The sequence below is a fragment of the Ostrea edulis genome, chromosome 4, assembly GCF_947568905.1.
Source record: "Ostrea edulis chromosome 4, xbOstEdul1.1, whole genome shotgun sequence".
Lineage (NCBI taxonomy): Eukaryota > Metazoa > Mollusca > Bivalvia > Ostreida > Ostreidae > Ostrea > Ostrea edulis.
The window spans coordinates 26,472,927-26,493,611 of record NC_079167.1 but is presented as its reverse complement, the minus strand read 5'-3'; the positions used below and the strand labels follow the sequence as shown (position 1 = coordinate 26,493,611).

The window sequence follows — 20,685 nt, the reverse complement described above, 5'->3', positions numbered from 1 at the left end:
GTGTGTCGCTGACGCCGACACCGGGGTCATTACAATAAGCTCTCCGGACATTCCTTCCGGCGGGTTAAAGAAAAAACAAATATTCGTCATTTAATGTTTATGTAATGCAATATGCAGATGCTCTTTTTGGAGAATGTTTGCTTGCATTTTGAAATAAGAACAACGACAATTGTCACTGTTTGACGCAAGTTCTTTTCTATGTTATGAGAGTGGCATAAAATCCAAAGTCCAGCACTTGACACCAATAAAAGCCGTGTTGTCATAAAGAGGTTGAAACGGACAGTTATACTAGTGGATCAAACACAGAACAGGCTGCAATTAGTTATGAGTATATTTATATAAGTGATAGAAAATAATTATATATTGCTGACAGTTGACAGTCATATGAGATATGCGATGAAACTAATTACATAGTAAATATATAATTATCTATAGATCGCAGAAAAAAACCAAAAATACATACAGGAATAAAATAGGTAGGCGGCAGGCCACGTGTCAGGTTGTGTGACCATAGGCTAGCAGAAAAAAAGTTGAGTACTAGTAAAATGATTGAATTGTCCGAACTTGTTTGGAAAACACCATCTGCGAGAAGCAATGAAAGGCGAAGGTAACGAATATTGATCAATTTCATTACTCCTATAAGCAATACAAAATAGAGAGTTGGGCAAACACGGACTCCTGGATATACATGCACCAGAGGTGGGATCAGTAGCTTAGGAGGAGTAAGCATCCCCTGTCGCACCAGCCGCGAGCCCTGTATATAGTGTATAGTATATCCGTGTGTAGAAACATTTGTGGTCGTAAATGTAATAATGTTTCTTTGATGCATCTTCATTTTAACTCTGGTTATATCACAGAACGACGGTAGACATAAAACCGCCCTGAATCATGTATTCTGTATAAGACAAATAATAGGTACCTGTGTACTAGGCACCAGTATTTGGGTCAGTATTGTGATAAAGTTAGAAGAATAAGTTGTTTTAAAGATATTTTATTGTAAAAGGATTTCAAAAGAACATGACAAAATGAAAATGATAAAGCAATATCACAAATAAATAAATAACATGCAAATGGGACTGTGTGCCTCATCGTGATGAAATTTTGTAGCATTGAAAAGAATGGGATACGTAGGTTTTGGAACAAACTTATCCAAAAGCTGGGTTCATCTTTTTTATTTTGATAGATTTAATTGATGATCGTTTAGCAATGGGAACGTTGATGATGCCTCCAATATGTATCCCAGCGGTTTTAGTCAAATACGGAATGTTATTTTTGTTGTCGGGTTCTGTTTTGATGTTGGGTATCAAATAAACTGGTTCGTTTTGGACCTTCCGGCGTTGTTGGACGGGCACATAAATGATCCCACCGATTGAAATGCCATCTGTCCATCCGAGTGGGTATTCCACTTGTATTGGCGAAGTCTGATTTTTATTGTTTGATTGCAATTCGTTTCCACCAAGGAAATGGACAGGCTCATTTCTCTTTTTGTTTGGTATGTAAATAACACCTCCGATAGTGATGCCCCGTGTTGAACCGTAAGGCGTTTCAACAGATATGACATCCGCATCAGCAAATTCTGTCTTGTCATATATCTTTTCAAACTCTTTATTCTTTTCTTGAAAAGTTTTCTTTCTTTTATGCACTGGTACATAGATTATACCTCCAATAGTTATTCCTTTTGTCCAACTAGAATTCCCGTCAACCACATTCTCATAGTCAGAATTGACATTTTGTTCATTTGTGTGTTCTCGAGAAGGAACATAAATGACGCCACCCAGCGATATTCCGGACGTCCAATTGGTGTTTTTATCAAGTTGAGCGTTCGTGTGGTTTCTTTTCGGTATATAGATGACACCACCAATCGAAATACCATACGTATAGCCATCGTCACCGGGAATTTTCGATTTGGTTTTCTTTGGAATTTTGACACGTTGTACAGGAATGTAGATCACGCCGCCGATGGAAATCCCAGTATAGTTTCGTCGGTTCTTTTCCGGATCTGCTACGGTGCTGTTTGGACATTGCATCTTTTGGCACTCAGCCTAACAAAAAAACATTGTAATAATATAAAACTTGGAATCGTGATTTCTGTGAATAATCATGGAGAGACATTTATATCGATGCATTGATAAAAATATTTTGCGGCAAAAATACCTTTCCGTAAAGGTTAAAGCAAGAACAGACACTGCCACACTCGTCTACATAGAATGATTCTCCAAGTGGTATGAACATTTGCCCTTCTCGGCACCCCTGCGTGCACTGGCAGTCAGTCCCGGGCGCGTCATCTGGGCAAAGCCATGTATTATTCTCTGTACATTCATGACCGATTTGGCAGTATCTGCAAAAAGTAAAATGCATATTTTATTACACTGTATATATAATGTTATTATGGAACAAAACAAAACCTATAATTAATTAAATATAAATTGTTTTAGCATAATTAGTGAAACATTTACATTTGTTGGCATATCTTTGTTCCTTCGGTTGTTGATGATCTCGGAGTTGATGTAGTGACTGAAATGTTTTGGTTGTTTGACATTGTTGTTGAGCGTCCAGTAGCTATCGGGGTCGTTGTGTTAGTTTGCGAGAGTGATGTTTGCCAGTGCTTTTCAATTGTAGATGTAGGTTCGGTAGAGGTATTGGTTGTTGTCTGATCAAGATCCGCTGTCTGAGGTGACGGGAGTGTTGTCGTCTGTTTTGTGCCTCTAAAATCCATCATAGTTGTGGTGGGGTTGTGACTTGAGGAAAACTCGGAAGAAACCAATATTGAAGTTGATGGTGTTGGTGTTGAAGTCATGTTGACTGTTGGCGTTGTTGTATTTTCAACACGTATTTCTGTTGTTTGTTGTGTTATGTTCAGGACGTCATCGAAATATACAAAGGTTGAATTTTCTGTCCAGTTGAAAGGCCAGTCATAAAGGTCTGTAACATAGTCGTATGTTGGTGTTTCTGAATAGTAGTCACTTGTTGTGGATGAGATACGTTCTGTTGTTTGGTCAAGTGTGGTAGACTTTGTTGTCGATACTGACTGTGTTGTTGATGAGTCCATACTAACATCATCTAATTTCGGAGTGGTATGATTTTTTAATGTGGTTTTTGTGGTTGAACTTGGGATTGTCAGGAGTTGTGTTGTGGTGGGTAATGTAGTGGTCGATGTTGTTGCTTCCGCAGTTGTCGGCTGCGTGGAAGTAGAGTCGCTCCTCTTTAACGATGTACGTTCTTGTGTTTTCGGCGTTGTTGTTTGGTCTTTATCAGAGGTTGAATAATCAAGCACAACATCGGATCTTGATGATCTAATTTGTTTATCAGTCATAAAATCTAAAATTATTTCCTCATTTACCTGATCGTTTGTCACAGGTGCGGGAAGTGTTGTCGTAAATATTTGCACACCTGGTGTTTCTTTGAATAGTTTTGTTGTCGGCTGAGAAGCGGTAGTTACCGCCCAAGCCGTTGTTGTCTCTTTGCGAGTATCCGAGATTTTTGAAGCTGCTGTTGATGTCTTTAGACCATGAAATGATAAGTAGGGGAACGATTCTTCCGGTCGATATTTAAAGAACGCTGTGTCATTCTGTTGTTCTTTATCTATTATTTGGTCAACCATGTCCACATTATGTTGACCTTCTCCCGTTGATCCATTTACAAGGATACTGGGATCTGGTACCGGTATGATTGTTGGTAATGGAGTTGTTGTCATAATTGCTGGTGTCGTTTCTTTGTTTCGCATAGTTGTTGTCTGTGTTGTTACATCCGGAGAAGAAGTTGAATGTTTGAACTCCATTAAAGACAATGGTGGTAGAGTAAACGTCGTTTGGTATTTAGTTGATGGTTGCGCTGTTGTAGAAATTGATGATGCACTGGGGTCATGTTTAATAGTCTGCAGTGGAATTGGCGGCATTGATGTTTGATGTTCATTTGTGGATACATCAGCTGGGCCCTCTGTAAATATGTTATACGGTGCTTCTTTTGCAATCTCAGTATCATTATATTCTGGGTCTAATATTGGTTTAGGAACAAATACTGTGTCGTTTTTACGTTTCACGCTGTCCCGGCCAATCATCTTTACAATCGGTTCCAATGGTTTCATAACGTACGGTTCCTTTTCCTTATTTGAAGTACGTGGAATTATTTCCGGTGGGAAAGGTATTTGCGATACATCCCAAGGGAATGGCTGTATGTCAAACGGCATCGGACTCTGACTGAGCGGTGGTATTTGCATAAAGGGTTCAATTATTAATGGTTCATTACTCAAATCTAAATTTGGAAAGTGAGACAAGTCACCTACATTTGTCAGCATATCGTTGATTTTCCCGGGAAGCGGAACAATACTGTTGACGTTCTGTTCTGTAGGTAACCTGTCCACTATGATGTTGGGAGGTGTAACGGAATCCGACTCAAATGGTCCCGGACTCAAATTTACAGGAATCCCAATGCCAATTCTATCACCATCACCGGTTCTACTAGGACCTGGGTCGTCAACAATTTCAATGGGTGGTGGAAGGTCACCCCGGTTCTGGTTATTGGCAACGTTAATATCAAACGGGGGTCCTATATCATCCAGACTGATAGGAATACCCATCACTGGCGCTGTGGGACGCAGTTTCATATCTAATTTTGGAATATCCAGAATATTGTCTTTTATAGAGGGTTTGGGATTTTCAAATACGGGGATTCCTGGAACGGCAGTCTCCTCACTCTTGCTGATAAACGGTGGCTTGACTACCACAAAGTTAGCGATGATTCCGTCGTTCTTTTTTTTCGGTTCGGGTTTCTTAATGTTCAATTTTTGAACAGGAGTTGGGACATTCATGTGTATCTTGTTGATAATCCGTTTTCTTTTTCTCTTCACTGGGAGTCCTTTAGCAGTATTCTGATTTTTTATCATCCACTCATTAATTTTCGTAAGCCACAGGTCATACTTGTTAATTCCAGGGGTTTTGGGGGGCCTAGATTTTGGCGGTGGTAGAATTCCTGTAGGTAGAAACATATTTGTCTGCATTTGCATGGATGGATCCGGTATTTGTGGATATTTTCGTATATTTCTATGTCTCAAAATATTCTTTGCTGGAGGTTGTTGATATCCACGAGGAGGAAACACTTGTTTTGGTCTATAAAGCTTCTTCATCTTTCGTTTTTGCATCATAAACATGGGTTTTTCTGGATAATGGGTATGCGGTCCAGGTGGTCCATGGGTGTGTGCATAGATTTTCTTATTCAACGGAATGTGCACATGAAAATTTGGCGGCAAACTGTATTTTCTAATCAGAAAAGTCTTGTACATCACTGGTTTTGGAAGAGGGCGAATTTTGTGGTGAATGATCGGTCTCAGAATCTTTGTCTTGTGAAATTTGTGAATGTGTCCGTGGTCCTTCATTCCATGATGATGGTGATGATGGTGGTGGTGGTGATGAGGGTGCGGATGATGATGCATGTGAGGCATATGATGAATCGGAGGCAAAAATATTTTCTTAGGTTTAAAGAAATAAGTCCCGTCACAAAAACAGAATAACATCACAGTCATAAAAAGAATCCTTAAAGCACACATTGTTTTCAGCACAAGCAGAAACTTTTTGATGATTATCAAAACTATCTGTGCATCTCACGTACGCTTTCTAAACATCCCATTGTTTGAATACATCGAGAGGACATATAGCTCTACAGTTGATACTTATGTGTCATAGCTTTTTCGAAAACCACGATTTGATTGGCTTACGACTGGACATCTTTATGCTTTTATACCAATGGGCATGGTGGTTATAATTACTGTGTGCTATACACAATTTTTGATGGCCAGCTTGTTCTCTTGATGATCAGAGACAACCGTCAAATATGTCACCTTACTGAGTCAGGAAGCGGACCATGAAACAAAGAGAAGGGCTTGTATAATTTATTTTGTGTGAGCATATCTTGGTATGAGGATATGAAATCGTCATAAAGTCTCTCTGAGCGTGATTCTGGTAAATAGAACAGATTTGATAAAATTACAGGCGATGTTTGTACCAGGCAGAAAAATGCGAGCTTCGTCCAAGAACAGGGTTAACATTGACAGTCAGATGCACGAACAAAATTTTTTTTATGGTGCATGCGCGTTTACAAAGCTTGATATATGCGAGTATTCATGATATAGGGGAAAAGTTACATCGTCAAAACAAATATAGATAGTAAGTAAACATATGTGAATAAAAATCCTAGATAAAATGCACTGTTCATATTATTAGCTGCAGAACTGTAGCTCTCTGAAAAAAAGATCTCTGATCTGTCCCAATATTTTCTCAGAGAGCGATATACAGTTCTGCAGCTATGTTCATGCTAGAAAATAAAGTAGAATATATTTGTAGGATGTTTTTCGCTATATACCAGAACATGCGATGATGATCCTTACGATGTAATATATTTTCTCTGATTGTTGAATGTTACCAAAAATTTCAGAATCACCAGATTTGGTTTGTATTAGCCAAAGTTGTTGAATTCTTCTCTCTATCATAGCTTAAACTTTTATTCTCCTACTACATTGTATGAACATTTATTATCTAAGTCTCCAATCCGCCGCCGCCGCCACCGCCACCGCACATTCCATAAAGAACTAGTTATGGTTGAAGTAATGACAATTGGTTTAGCAATTATTATGTATTCATTGGTAACACGCGAACTTGAAATAAAACAGTTCTTGCATGTCACCCACGCAATGTACAGGGTCATAAACGAATGCTAATCTACCTCAACCCGCGGTAACCGCACACTAACACGGTGGAACAATTTCTAGTACTGCCACTAGTGGCACTTTTCTTTATGTGGTTGACATACTATCATTTGCACTTTTGATATATTTTCTGCTGACAGACGCAATGTCATGAATTTTTATTCCAGATCAAATGTTTGATGATCCAATTCTGAAATATATACAAGTATTTTTAGAAGTTTCTTTGTATGTATCATATTTACTGGCAAAAGCATGACAAGTGCATGTGTCTTTGATATCTATATGCATACAATCAACAGAGAAACGGGTAAACTTTTTTATTCTGTTTACATTAAGGGGGAGTGGTAAAAATAATGGAAACATGGAACAACACTTGGGTAATTGGTAAATTACATTTGGATCACCTGCTTCTGTTATCCCCTTTAATATGAACAAAACTGTTCTGGTGAAATAACTAGGTTTAATATACATGTTGAGAGAGCGGTTTTATCTTATGGAAAGTTAATAGGTAACTTGCGCGTCATAGTTACTTCATCGAAAAATGAAAACAATTTGAATTTATCACCCAAAAAAAAAACCCATTGGCAAATGGCAAATAATTCTGAACTCCCCGTAAAGAGTTTGTTTAACGGACAAATCCTCTCATTAAGGCTTCCTTTGATAACTATGTTTGTGTAACAATAATATTGTTCTGTTCTATATAAAGAAACAAACTCTGATAACAGATATGTTATTGGGCATAGATCAACATATATAGTGTATATCATTGAAAAATGATTGCTTTTTTTCTATACGTATGACCCTATTTGTTTTTATATATACTTGATTAGTCTAGAGGCAATTTGGCCCGAAGGAGTGTTCAGGTGAGAGATCGTATAACGATACGGTCAACACATTAATCATTATTATGTCCAGTAAAGATCGCCAAAAGAACGGGAAAAGGTGCATAAAGAATTGTCCCCAAGATCTACTAAACCCACTACTAGTACTCAAGGAAGTGGCCACAAATATTCACTTTTCAGACATGAAAAAATCTCAGTAGTTTGTTTTGTGCTTACATTTACCAATATGATTAGGAAATTTTGAATAAAACTTTTGAAATAATATCTTTATATTTTTTGCTGTAATTTCCCTGTAACATGTAATTTGAATATCACATGTTGGAGAAATAATCATAAAATTACAAAGAAAAGTTTATCATCAAGCCTGGTATAAATGTAAATAAATTTACAAATAATATTGAAAATTGTATGATGTAAGTATTGTGCAGTTGAATTCGTTTTCCTATTTCGTTATATTTTCCATTACCTACAGAAATATTTCCCTGAAAACACTATTTTACTAATCTGTCTATAATTTTTTTTTTCAATATATGAATGAAATAAAGTCGTAATATTGTACAATATTGCTAGATGAAATTTGGGACTTCCTTGCCAGGAACATTAATGTTTAGTCGATTATGGAACTTCTGAACGATCTTTGATGTAACTGAGACATAACGATGTCGTCTGCCAATTGATCACACTGTGTGGATAACACCGTGACGACTGACCACGATATTGATGTTTGATTGGTTAAGAATATTTTCTCTCGCACGTATAAATTCATTTTAATGAATTATATCTTTATTGATAAAATGATGAAGATTAGTATTGGATGGATTTTGCTGTGTTTAGTTGGTGTGGCACTGGGCCAGGGCAACACTGGCACTGGTTTGGACTTATTTTCGTTTCCTACCCAAAATTTCGGTAGCAGTCAAACTCAGAACACGGATTCCGGACTGAATTCGGGATTACAGCCAGTAAATACGGGACTGTCAACTTCTACAACCAATACAGCTGGATTACCGACCGGATCTATTCAGTCTGGATCGTCTGTTGGAACTAGAACTGGATCAATGCAACCAGGATTTTCGACAATAGGCAGCACAGCATCCGTGCAAAATACTGGTATTCCATCCCAAACCACATCCCTGGGTCAAGGGCAGACAGGACTTTCCATTGGGAGGCAGGGCGGAGTTAATGGCTTTCCACCCAATCAGGGCATTCCTGGCCCCCTTAACCAAGGATTTTCGCCTCAGTTTGGTGCTGGGCCACAGGGACGCTTTCCTGGACAAACCAATCTAATGGGACAACCAGGCTTCAATAGACCACTTGGGTTTAATGGACAACCTGGACTTAATGGACAACCTGGGTTTAATGGGCAACCTGGACTCAATGGACAACCTGGGTTTAATGGGCAACCTGGACTCAATGGACAACCTGGGTTTAATGGGCAACCTGGACTCAATGGACAACTTGGGTTTAATGGGCAGCCAGGACTTAATGGACAACCAGGACTTAATGGACAACCTGGGTTTAATGGGCAGCCTGGTCAACCATTTAATGGATTTAACGGACAGCCAAGGTTCAACGGACAAGCTGGATTCAATGGTCCTTTAAACTTTAATGGACAACCCAACATGCCAGGATTTAATGGACAGCCTGGATTTCCTCAACCAGGCTTCAATGCAGGTCAAGGCGGGTTTAATGGTGGTCCTCCGGGTTTCGGACAACCGGGTTTCAATGCTGGACAGCCGGGATTTACTGGTGGGCAACCTGGAATGCCTGGTCAACAGGGATTTCCTGGACAACCTGGGGGATTTCCTGGTCAGTTCCAGCCCTCTCTAGTCCCTGGCGGTCAGACAAACCAGGCCCAGTGCCATCAGACGTAGGTTTAATACATGTACTATCTTATTACAGATAAATGTTCTGTCAACAAGATCGGATTTAATCACGCTGACATTACTTTTCAGGGATTGCCCGGCTGGTCAGCAGTGTGCCTTTTCTCCAATGGGTTCCTCCCAAGTACAGTACATGTGCCCTAAATGGATCCCTATGCTAAGATGCCAATGTGTTGCAGGTAAGGTTATAAGCTAGATTGTAAGGCTTTTGTCTTCCAAATTTACTTGTGTTTCACGAGATGAATTTTGACTCATGATGACTGTCTTTCAATAGGTTGTCGGTCACAGAACACATTCATTCCCTTCGGACAGTCTCGGCAGGTTGACCAGTGTGGCAATGTGTGCACGTGTAACAATAGCCAATCAGGAGAGGTAAGACCATTTGTATTTCAACAATTTATTTCTCAAACAAAGGGGATACTGTGTTAAAGGTACATATAGAATATGAATCATTGAAAAGGACGACAACCGTTCATTACGCTAGGCTTCATATGTTTGTAGACAATATTGCTTCGAAGCTTGGTACAGATACCATGACTAATTCGCTTCCTGAATCATCCAAATTGCCACTTGGCACAAACTAGGTCTAAAACTAGGGCTATGAATAAAAACAGAGCATTGTGAACATAAAGAAATTAGTGATGATTGCTGTAGACCTGGGAACAATGAGAGGATGCCTGGTACACGTGTCGTGGCTCCGTTAGGCCGACTGAAAAACGACAACTGATGTCTTAATAGTTCCGGATTTCTTCTGTTTCAGGCGGCCTGTACTATGAGAGCTTGTCCGGACCTAACTGGGAAGAAATAAAGCAAAAGAGACGTCAAAAACTAGTCCTTTATCTTCTCCAAAACTTTATTTATGTGATTGTTTTGTACTATATATTTTATAATAAATATACATTTTTTATGTCTGTGTTCTCACCATTTGATTTCAATGTTTCAATACCAAATATCGTTCTTTTATTCTGTTGACAACGAAATGTTATCATTTTGATGAGTAATTTGAAGACAAGTCAATGCTTTTTTTGGGGGGGGGGGGGGTCTCACAGTAAGAAAGGGATTTACTTACCTCATGAGAAACCAACAATTCGACACCATGCCAGTACCTTAAAATTTCCGAATCCTTTCTACAATTCAGTGCATATATAAATGAATATCTTACCTCTGTCGCCGCGGGTTCGAATCCCACTCGCGCCGGTAAGTGAGAAAGTTTCCCAGTTTACTTTCGGAAGGTCGATGGTCTCTTCCCAGGTACATTGTATCTGGCCACCTGATAACTGAAAAATTGGTGAATGTGGCGGAAAACAGCAAAACAACAACAACAAAATATATAAATGAAAATGAACAACCTACCTCAAAATACACAAATACATCTGACGAACTATGTACATTTCAATACATTTAACACCCAACAAGGGTACAGTAAACGGTACATAATACGCCCGTCAGAAGATCACGTTCTGTGACATTGATTAGCAAACATGACAAAAATGTCAGGAGTTGTAGAACTTTACTTAAGTTCATCAAGCTTTTGTAACATATGAATAAAGGAAGGTCAGCAATATATTACCTGATCTTGTAAATTTTCATTCTACTCAGGGTAGCTTATTCGATATATATATATATATATATATATATATATATATATATATATATAGGTAAAAAAATAAAAATGAAACACGAAGACGTTTAGTAAAGCTTTAGCGCTAAAGCTTTACTAAGCGTCTTCGTGTTTCATTTTTATTTTTTACCTATACTTTTACCGATCATTGAGAAAAGTAACTATTATATATATATATATATATATATATATATATATATATATATATATATATATATATAATATATATATATATAAGGTTAACCTATAGATCTGTGGATTATAAGTTTGAATCTTGCAGAATTTGAATCTTTTAATATAATAATAACATGTGCTTTTGCATGAGTTTACAAAATTTATTACATGAGCTCAATATCATAAGAATGTAACGCTTTCCTTTTACATTGTATTATGAATTTCTTGGGTTCCCATACCTCCTTAAACCTCCCAAATAGTTCAACAACATGTAATTTTCATAGAAATTAAAGGAAATTAAAATCCGTGCCATATACACATTTTCAATATATACATCCAAACACTTCTGTAAAATAAGAAGGTCCTCACTTGAGAGACGGACAAATCATGTACTCTCTATGTAACATTTCCTCAAAACTGATGAAGTTCAGCTACATGTGATTTTCTCAAATATTAAAAAAAGTAAATACATCTTTCAACATGCACATCTTCATCATACACACAATCTGTAAAATGAAAAAGGTCTCGACTTGAAAACTGTGGGAGGAGTTTGCCGGACAAATAATGTACCCTCCATGTAACACTAATTTTCAAATAAAGGGACAAAATTCCTCCAAGAGAAGTCGAAAAAGATAAAACAAGAATTACAACATCATCTACAGTGATCCATACTGAAGCTACATAGACTAGCAACATGAAGCTACATAGTCTAGCAACATGAAGCTACATAGGCTAGCAACATGAAGCTACATAGGCTAGCAACATGAAGCTACATGACAGAAATGAAAATAGAAACAGAAAGTATGGACGTACAGACATCGCTGTATTATAATACGTCTCATCTAAAGACGGGCATGTAAAAAGGAGATAGGCCTATAAAGAATCGAGTTACCAAAATAGAACAAAAATTCAGTACAAATTTACATGATATTTAAATATTTCTGTATTTCAAAATTTCATATACCCTGATATGATTTTAATTTCACATATTACAATTTTCACTGTATTTAATGTATGGATTTATGTCAAATGACTGTTCTCCATTCTCAATGACCATGTAGCGTGTGACAGAGAAGCGATATTGACTTGCCTAGATGGTCGAGTAGTCTAGCGCGCTAATCACACCCTGCTAGTATGATTCCGCAGGTCGCGAGTTTAGCCCCGGGTAGTGACGGAAGTGGGTTTTTCATATTATATATATGTAATGGATCTCTTAGTGCTTTACTTTTTAAAAACATATTTTATTGCATTGTAAATCACATAACCAGATGAATAACAATTATTATTATAGTAGCAAAAGGATTCGGAAACAAGTATTGTAACTTATGCTAGTCTTAGTGCTTTAGAAAGATAGATGGATATGTAAATAGATAGAGCTACTTTCATAATTCTGAGGCCCCGTGTGTCACAGCAGGTGCATGTGGAACGATAAAGATTCGTCTGCACCATGTTCAAAAGCCGTAAGCGCCGAGCATAGGTCTAAATTTTGCAGCCCAGAGGCGTCTCCATATGAGTGAAAAATCCTCGAGCAATATACAATATACAGCCAACCATCATAATTCTTTTCGAAGAGCTACTTTCATAATTCTTAAGATTTAAACACATTTTACAGAATGCATAATAAGTTGCCAATAATATAAACACCAGATATTTCCATTGACTATTTTTCGATGACAACTGGCACGGTAAGGACGTTTTAGGTACAATATATGACGTTATTTCTTTACTCATGTAGGGACGCCACTAGCATTTTATAAAGTGCTACTAAGTTTGACTAATGCATGGCGCTGAGAACCGTTGCAGTGATGACTCGTAGCCAACGCCTACCGTGACAGGTTCGGGGTTTATACTTTCTATGCCAGGCGACTCACTCGTCTTAACTTTGACTGCGCCGGCGAAGAGAATCGAAGCTAGACCTCCTGGTTGCGAAGCAAGCACCCAAACTACTACGCTACCGCGACCACTGAAGTAACGAGCTGACAAACAAAATTAAACAAATGCATATTCATGTGACAGCGAGCGGTTTTATGATAATGAAGGATGCATCAAACACTGCCATTGTCCATCGCAGCGAGTGACATTGGCTTCTCCTTGACCCAGGCACCCATACGGTCGACAGACCGATTTATACCTAATTAACAAAGAAATGGTAGCCCTAACATTCATAAAAACGCAGTGAGACATCCGTAATTATTAATCTAAATATTTCATGATCGACATCATCCATAAGGACAGACACAGAACCAATGGGGACGCAAGAGTGCTTTGAATTTACAGATTAGTCATTTTTTGGTAATAACAAGAAAAAGATCAATGTACAACGATATTTATAACGAGGCACATCTTTCATTTATTGACACGAAGAAAGTCTTTCATGCATGAAGACTTGTGAGGTTTGCTTGTTGTGAGGAACAAAAGTGTTATTCTACATTGCGCTTTGATTTAATGTATATGAGTGCATTGTTTAATAGATCAATGATTAAGAATTGATTTATCGCTGGTCAGATGAACAAACGGAATATATAATGCTAATAACATGTATAGATTATGTGAAGAACTTCTGTGTTCATCACACGCTTTGCAATAAAGCTGTCCATAAAATCACTCGTTGCATCGTCAGTGACACCGACTGTTTAGTACATCATTATATCCTTTAACACCCTTATAGGTAAATACTGTGCCATAAAGCACCACAGGACTTCTTTATCCTGGACTCTTTCACAACTAGTACGTCCAGGAGATCATGAAGTATCTAAAACTCGGAGTGAATCTCTTCTATGTTCTGTTGATGTTGTTCATTAAATCCTCTCTAGAACAAGGATTTACTCCGTTTGGACTACTTGGTTTCGGCGGACGTCCGCCTTTGTTTCAAGGATTTGGGCCCCCACCGCCAGGTGTACAGACTTTTTTGCCTCCCCCTATCGGGTTTCCAGGGATCCCTGGTCCACCACCCTTTCCTATTATTTCTCCACTGACTGCTTTTGGAGGAGCAGGAAGTCTTACACTACCAAGTGAAACAGCACCATCAACTCTTGATCTTAGTGGATTTTCCAATTCTGTTCAAACGTTACCTGATGCCACATCAAGTATCGTGTCGCAATCAGGTTTCGATGGAGGATTACTAACCTTGGGTGAGTCTACAAACACTTTAAACAACCAGAATTTAATTACTACTCTGACGGGCCAAGACGCTCTACTAGGGGGTACCGTAACCTCACTTACTAACGACTTAGCGACAGGGGTGATAACCTCGGATGCCGGTGTACCGGATGGAGTCAATCCAGCCTCTGCTGTGGAGACTTCGTTTGTGTCCCGCTTTAGCAATTCCAATGATGGCGGATCGTTACAAACAACAGTAAACGGACAACTCAATTCGTTTGATTCAGTTCCTGGCACTAGCCAGCAAACTTTTGATGCAAGTTCAATTTTGAATACCGTCTTTGGAAATTCTAACTCAGACCCCAGCTCTAGTAGAGTAAGCCGCACAGGGACTGAAAACTCACCAACTGGAGTACTTCTTACCAGAGGTGTATCCAATAATGCCACGCCTAATAATCTTATACAACGTCAGACAGTCTCCGTCCGAAACACCGGAGAAGGAATTCCTACAATGAACGAACTTCAACAAATGTTTACACCTACCGAATTGTCTAATAATGTACAAGAAAGTGCAGTTGTAAATGGAATTGGTATTCAGAGCTCCATTACGGCTTCCGGGGGAGACGTGTCTCGAAGTGGTAACAGACAAGTGCGCACTGACCCTTCTGGAAGAAATGACGCAACGAGAAGAGTAAATATTAATTCCGTTACAACAGTCAATCAAATTAACGCTGACAGAAACCCTTCGCAGATCAACACACCAGTAGATGAATTAAGTATGGACTTCAGAAACTTTATTCGAGCCGACGGAGGACAAACCGACCCAAGCGATATTCTGTCTCGAATTCCTCAGTCACGTGGTACAGTATTCACGACATCAAATGAAAGGATGGTAATGCCCTCTAATTCTATATTCACTCAAGGTATTGATGATCCAAACGCGGGACCTCGAACAACAATTACAGAAACAGAAATTCGTTCTAGAACAAATACGAGGACCGGCACCCAGGATGGACTAATCACATCTTCCTTTGCAACAGATCCGGGAATTATGGTCCTTGATAACACTCCCTCGTCTAGACCAGTTGGCGGTGGTATGAATCAGGACGCCATTACTATTTCACGAAATGGAAACAACTTTGACGCCAGCCTAAGAAACCGCGAGACAGATCCTGTGAAGAAGACCAGTGTAGTAATAAATGGCAATAGCAACATAGTGGGCTCTAAAGTGGATGTACAAAACTCCGACACAAAGTTTGTAAACATTCCCCAATCTGTTGATCTTAAACGTTCAGAATTTCAGAACACAAAATCCACTGTAAGAAATAACCTTGACCCTGCAGCAGTTCTAGTTAACTCAATGAGCGACATATTTAATGCTAGAACAGGACCTACAACTAACGTTACCAGACAAAACAATAGAATTCAGGACCCTGAGTTAGATTCTCAAAGAAGAAGCAAAATTATGTTTGTAGACGGAACCAATAGTGAAAATGACAGGTCTTTCCAACAAGGATCAGCCTTTTCTGCTGATCCGAACTTCCAAAACAATGCAGTGATTGGCAATAGAGACCAGTCAGGAGTGAATTTCAATACTAACTTCCCATCGGGTAGTAACAGACCGGGAGTAAATATAAATCTCAATTTCCCGGTCAAACAATCGGAAGTTGATATTGGTGCCTCCCTCAATCCTCTCAATGGTATTACGTCTGATATAGGAACCCAACAAAGATTTCAACTAACCAGTAAAATACCTAGCAGAAATGTTGAAAATTCAGACCCAAGTGCAATAGACATTGCAGATCCGAGTAGAATCCCTAGTGGTATGAATTCGAAAACAGTCCAAACTATGAGAAATCAGCAAAGATCTGGAATTGAGAGCAATGCACTTCCATCTGGAAATTCCACAAGCAGATTTATCAAAAGAACCACAACTGTCAAACGTATTTCTAATTCCATGGAAGATGGTTCGGGTACTATGTCACAAACAATTAATACCCGAGTTGCAGATCCTTCTAATACCAGGTTTTTTGCCAACTCTGAAATCAATGGAATTAACTCCACTTTTAATAGAAATGCGGGGCTATTCGTCGGAGATCAAGCAACTTTAAACAGATTTGTTTCATCCTCGGATTCCACTGGTTTCACTAGAGATCCACAAATCATGGGCGTTCAAAACTCTCTTCAGACTAGTAGATTTTCCCCAAGTGTCCTTCCTGGAAATGTCGGAAATTCTGGCCCATTTTTAGGAGCCTTGGGCTCTAATAATGGCGTAAACAGTCGATCCGCGAGGACAAGATTCGTTTCTGCTTCCAATACTAATAATGGAGGGGGCGTGTCTAGAACCGTGCAAGCTCAAAACACGCCATCTGTTAATGGTTTCCCTAACAACAATGCTGCTGTGGATCCTAGTTCAACAAGTAATCAATTTGTGTCATCTAATTCTGGAAACTTAGTTCGATCTTTACAAAATGTTCAAGGCACTAATTTTGAAAGTAGTGGCTTCTCTAGAGGTTCCCGACAGAACACCAGAATGGGTGGCTTTGTGAGCATGACTGATGGCGGTTCATCGGGAATGTCACAAAATTCACAACGTTCCATTTCCAACATACTCGGCGGAACATCGCCCGAGGGTTCCGGATTCCAAACAGGGACAACGACTGGAAATAATTTCGGAATAAGAGCGAGGGCATCGACAAATTTTTCTGAAGCTGGAAACAATGTTGTTTCAAGAAATACTGATCCAAATGCTGTTACAATAATTGAAACGTCGAGAGATAATGTTGTCTTGTCCTCAAACCCTGAAAGCAATGGAGATGGGGATGTAAATATCATGGCCCAAGGAACAACGTTACCTCCAGTTAATGTATTAAATGATACCATATCCTGTAAAACAAGGTAAAAATTCACCTATGATCTGGCTAACTTCGTTTAATTGTATTTGAGAAACACCATGTCATATAATCGACTTGGACCTGTGACAGTAGCCGAGTGGTCAAGTTGCTCGCTTTGCGGTAGGTCCTAGGTACGATTCTCTTCCCGGGCGCAGCATCAATTCTAGGACGTTCAACAACTGTTTAACATAGGTAGTCTTGTTCTTTCTCCAAGTGCCATGTATTAGAAGCAAAAGTCACGTGTTTTTCGGACCCGAAGTCCTCAAACTTCCGCCAGAGGTCGTTTGCACTCTGTGTGCGGAGGCGCAGAGGACTATGGGTAGTATGCCGAGGTCCCGTGACATGGTAGGCGTTCACACGTTATTTTCAAGAACCCGCTACGGCCATGAGCACCATGCACAGGTCATATTTCGTGGCACTTATTACTTACAGCTGGTGACGTCTTTACGAAAATTTCTCGAATGGGAAGCAAAACAGCATACAGACAAAATTTCATTGAATCTGACTTACTAATGACTGTGCAATTCTTCATGAATACCTATACAAAATTATTAAAATGAATGCGAGTGGTCAATACTGTTTCAGCTGACGTGGGTTAGATACAACTCAGCCATAAGAAATAAACGGACTACCGTATGAGAACAGCAATTTGCGCAATTATTGTGAAACGATGAACAACTCCAAAATGATCGTCCAATATCTTTTTATTATTCGATGTAAACATGCTAAAATTGTTACATACATGTATGTATTCAGTTCTGTTCTATCTTGTAGTACTGACTGTCGCGCGGGTGAACAGTGCACATACAACAGGAACTTCCTTTGTCCTGATTGGGTAGATTCTATCATCTGTCAATGTCTGCCAGGTAATGACGTCATAAAATAGTGATTTAAGTTTTAACAAAAGCTGAAGTATAACGTCCCTAGTATTTCATTTCAAATGGATTAGTTTCTTATAATATTCAATTCCCCAAGAAATTGAGATTAATGCATTAAGGGCAAGCAGTTATATCGGTAATCAATGGCAAGCCCTTTTACTATTTATTCGTAAAATAAGATATCTCTTTAAATGAGAGATATCTCTTTACACGATAGAGATAGCTCTTTATACTATATACATCTCTATTGTTTGTAAGTTAGAGAGATATCTTTTTACGCTAAGGTGATATCTATTAAAGCTAGAGAGATATCTCTCAAAGTAAAAGAGATATTTCTCTAGCGTAAAGAGATATCTCTCTATCAATGTAAAAAAAGATATCTCAGATTAAGTTAGAGAGAGATATCTCTTTAAATTTTCCAAAAGAGATATATCTTTAAATTAATCTCTCTAAGTGTAAGAGATATCTCTAAAAGTAAAAGGGATATCTCTCTAAGTGAAAGAGATATCTCTCTAAGTGAAAGAGATATCTTTTGAAATTAAAATATCTCTCATTTTATAGAGATATCTCTTATAAAATAAGAGATATCTCTTTACTTTAAAGATATATCTTATTTTTCGAATAAATAGTAAAAAGGCTTGCCATAGTAATCAGTTCATTTCTTCAATGAAAGTCAAATCTCTGAGTGTTTATTTTTTCATAATGAATATAGGTACTATTGTATAAAGACTGGTTACAAAACGAGAGAGGAGTTGAAAGTTTTGAAATTTTATTGTTGCTTTCACAGGATGCATAGCGTCCAATGTATTCATACCACTGGGGTCCAAAGTAATCATTGATAATTGTGGAAACGAATGTGTTTGCACTGGAAATAACGGAGTGGTGAGTATTGAAAACGTAGAGAGAGAGAGAGAGAGAGAGAGAGAGAGAGAGAGAGAGAGAGAGAGAGAGAGAGAGTTATATATAAAAAACAACTACATGTATACACTATACAGGTACTGCATTGAACCCGTGATTTAATACATGTACGAACAAATTTCCATATTCTATAGATCAATTTCATTTTCAGGCATCCTGTTCACAAAGAACTTGTCAGTAATCACGCGTTGACCACGTGGTGACCATTAGGAAAAAGTTTTTTACGTACAGACAACATGACCGATATGAAATATTGGCCGGGAAAACCCCCCATCTGTCCGTTACGTGATGGAATGATGGAGGGAACGTTATTATGAGGTGAACTGGTCTATCGCAGATGAAAGTGATTAAAGGGACTACAAATATGTATGTTGTAAACATATTGTACTGAGAGATGTACTGGGTACAAATGTACTCATATTTCACAGAAAGAATTTGAATACAAATCGGGAAAAATGAGTATCTTTAATTCGAGAATATAAAACTAAGGGGAATTGGTACAATGTCTTTTTACTGTATTTTGATATGCAATCTTAATTTTACCTTACATAATTATTTACTTACAAATTACAAATTGATATCGGTACTGTAGCCATTTGTTCTGGCGGAGAAAATATTTTGTAACACTTTTTATCATTTTCTTTTTGGATATCCTACTTAGGAACAGCGTAGACCGTCTCTATCGTGTTCTACGTCCCTCTGATTTAGCATCGATATCTGTTTTATCAAATGAATTATTTTTAATATCTTGTCAGATATTTATTTTGGTCTATTTTACCTCTGTAATTTTCATTGTGTATCATTCATATCTTGTACATGTACATTGATTAACACCAAATGTGACTTCGTCAATAAAGAAATGGATATTTATTAATATTTTTAGAATGATTGACTATGTGCGATATTAAGTAATTATATCGATGCGCTCATCAAATCAATTAATGTTCTCATCAATTTAATTGATAGGCGAATCAATTCAATTATTGCGCGCAATAATTGAATTAACACGCGCATCAATTCATCAATTTTTTTTAAAAGAGAGCAACAATTCGATTAGAGAGATCGTTAATTTAATTGTGGATATGTTGAATTTAAGATATCTCTAATTATATAGTTGCTCTCCTCAAAAGAATTATTGTGCGTATCAATTAAATTTAATGATATCATTAATTCTATTGAAGAGAGCAATAATTCGATTATTGTAAGCATTTATTGGATGGATGCGCACATTAATTGAATTATCATCTTCAATTGAATTGTTGCGCGCATCGCTTCATGCAGTTGTTGATATTAATTCATTTGATGAGAGCAGAATAACTAATGTTATTAATTAACAATTCAATTAATGCGCGCAATAATTCAGAATTGAAGATATCATTAATTATTTGAAGAGAGGTTGATTTTAGCTGCACCAAATGAATTGATGATATCGTCAAATATTTAAAGATATCTTTAATTATTTGAGTTTATGGAATCCTATAGGATCTATGATAACTTACCTTCCAAAATACTGGAACAATCTGATATAAGATCACGTGATATAAGAAATTATGAATCGTAAGTAACATGAAAATAAATATTACTACATGTAAACACTTACAGAGTACAATTGTAATTTAACATTTGGATTAATAATGAGATGACTTTTAATTCCATTCAAGCATAAATTCTGTGTTAGGTTT

The 20,685-nt window shown here is 37.9% G+C and overlaps 3 protein-coding genes across 3 annotated transcripts in view; 2 read left to right on the top strand and 1 right to left on the bottom strand.

The window, feature by feature from the left end:
* Positions 1–1,016: 1,016 nt before the first annotated feature.
* On the bottom strand, positions 1,017–6,147 carry LOC125670508 (uncharacterized). Its single transcript, XM_048905715.2, has 3 exons — positions 2,457–6,147; positions 2,155–2,338; positions 1,017–2,042 (listed from the first exon to the last, which is right to left on the bottom strand). The coding sequence occupies exons 1-3, from the start codon at positions 5,540–5,542 to the stop codon at positions 1,146–1,148; spliced, it is 4,167 nt and encodes a 1,388-aa protein (XP_048761672.2). The 5' UTR covers positions 5,543–6,147; the 3' UTR covers positions 1,017–1,145.
* Positions 6,148–8,333: 2,186 nt separating this feature from the next.
* On the top strand, positions 8,334–10,326 carry LOC125670825 (collagen alpha-2(IV) chain-like). Its single transcript, XM_048906215.2, has 4 exons — positions 8,334–9,406; positions 9,492–9,598; positions 9,694–9,791; positions 10,180–10,326. Exons 1-4 carry the CDS (start codon positions 8,334–8,336, stop codon positions 10,225–10,227), a joined length of 1,326 nt encoding a protein of 441 aa, XP_048762172.2. The 3' UTR covers positions 10,228–10,326.
* Positions 10,327–10,412: 86 nt separating this feature from the next.
* LOC125668925 (uncharacterized) overlaps positions 10,413–20,685 on the top strand; it is a 43,677-nt gene continuing 33,404 nt past the window's right edge. The window contains exons 1-5 of the mRNA XM_056161334.1: positions 10,413–10,437; positions 13,980–14,903; positions 14,937–17,211; positions 17,982–18,073; positions 18,873–18,967. Coding sequence (XP_056017309.1) covers positions 10,413–10,437; positions 13,980–14,903; positions 14,937–17,211; positions 17,982–18,073; positions 18,873–18,967 — 3,411 coding nt within the window. The remainder of the gene's footprint in view (positions 10,438–13,979; positions 14,904–14,936; positions 17,212–17,981; positions 18,074–18,872; positions 18,968–20,685) is intronic.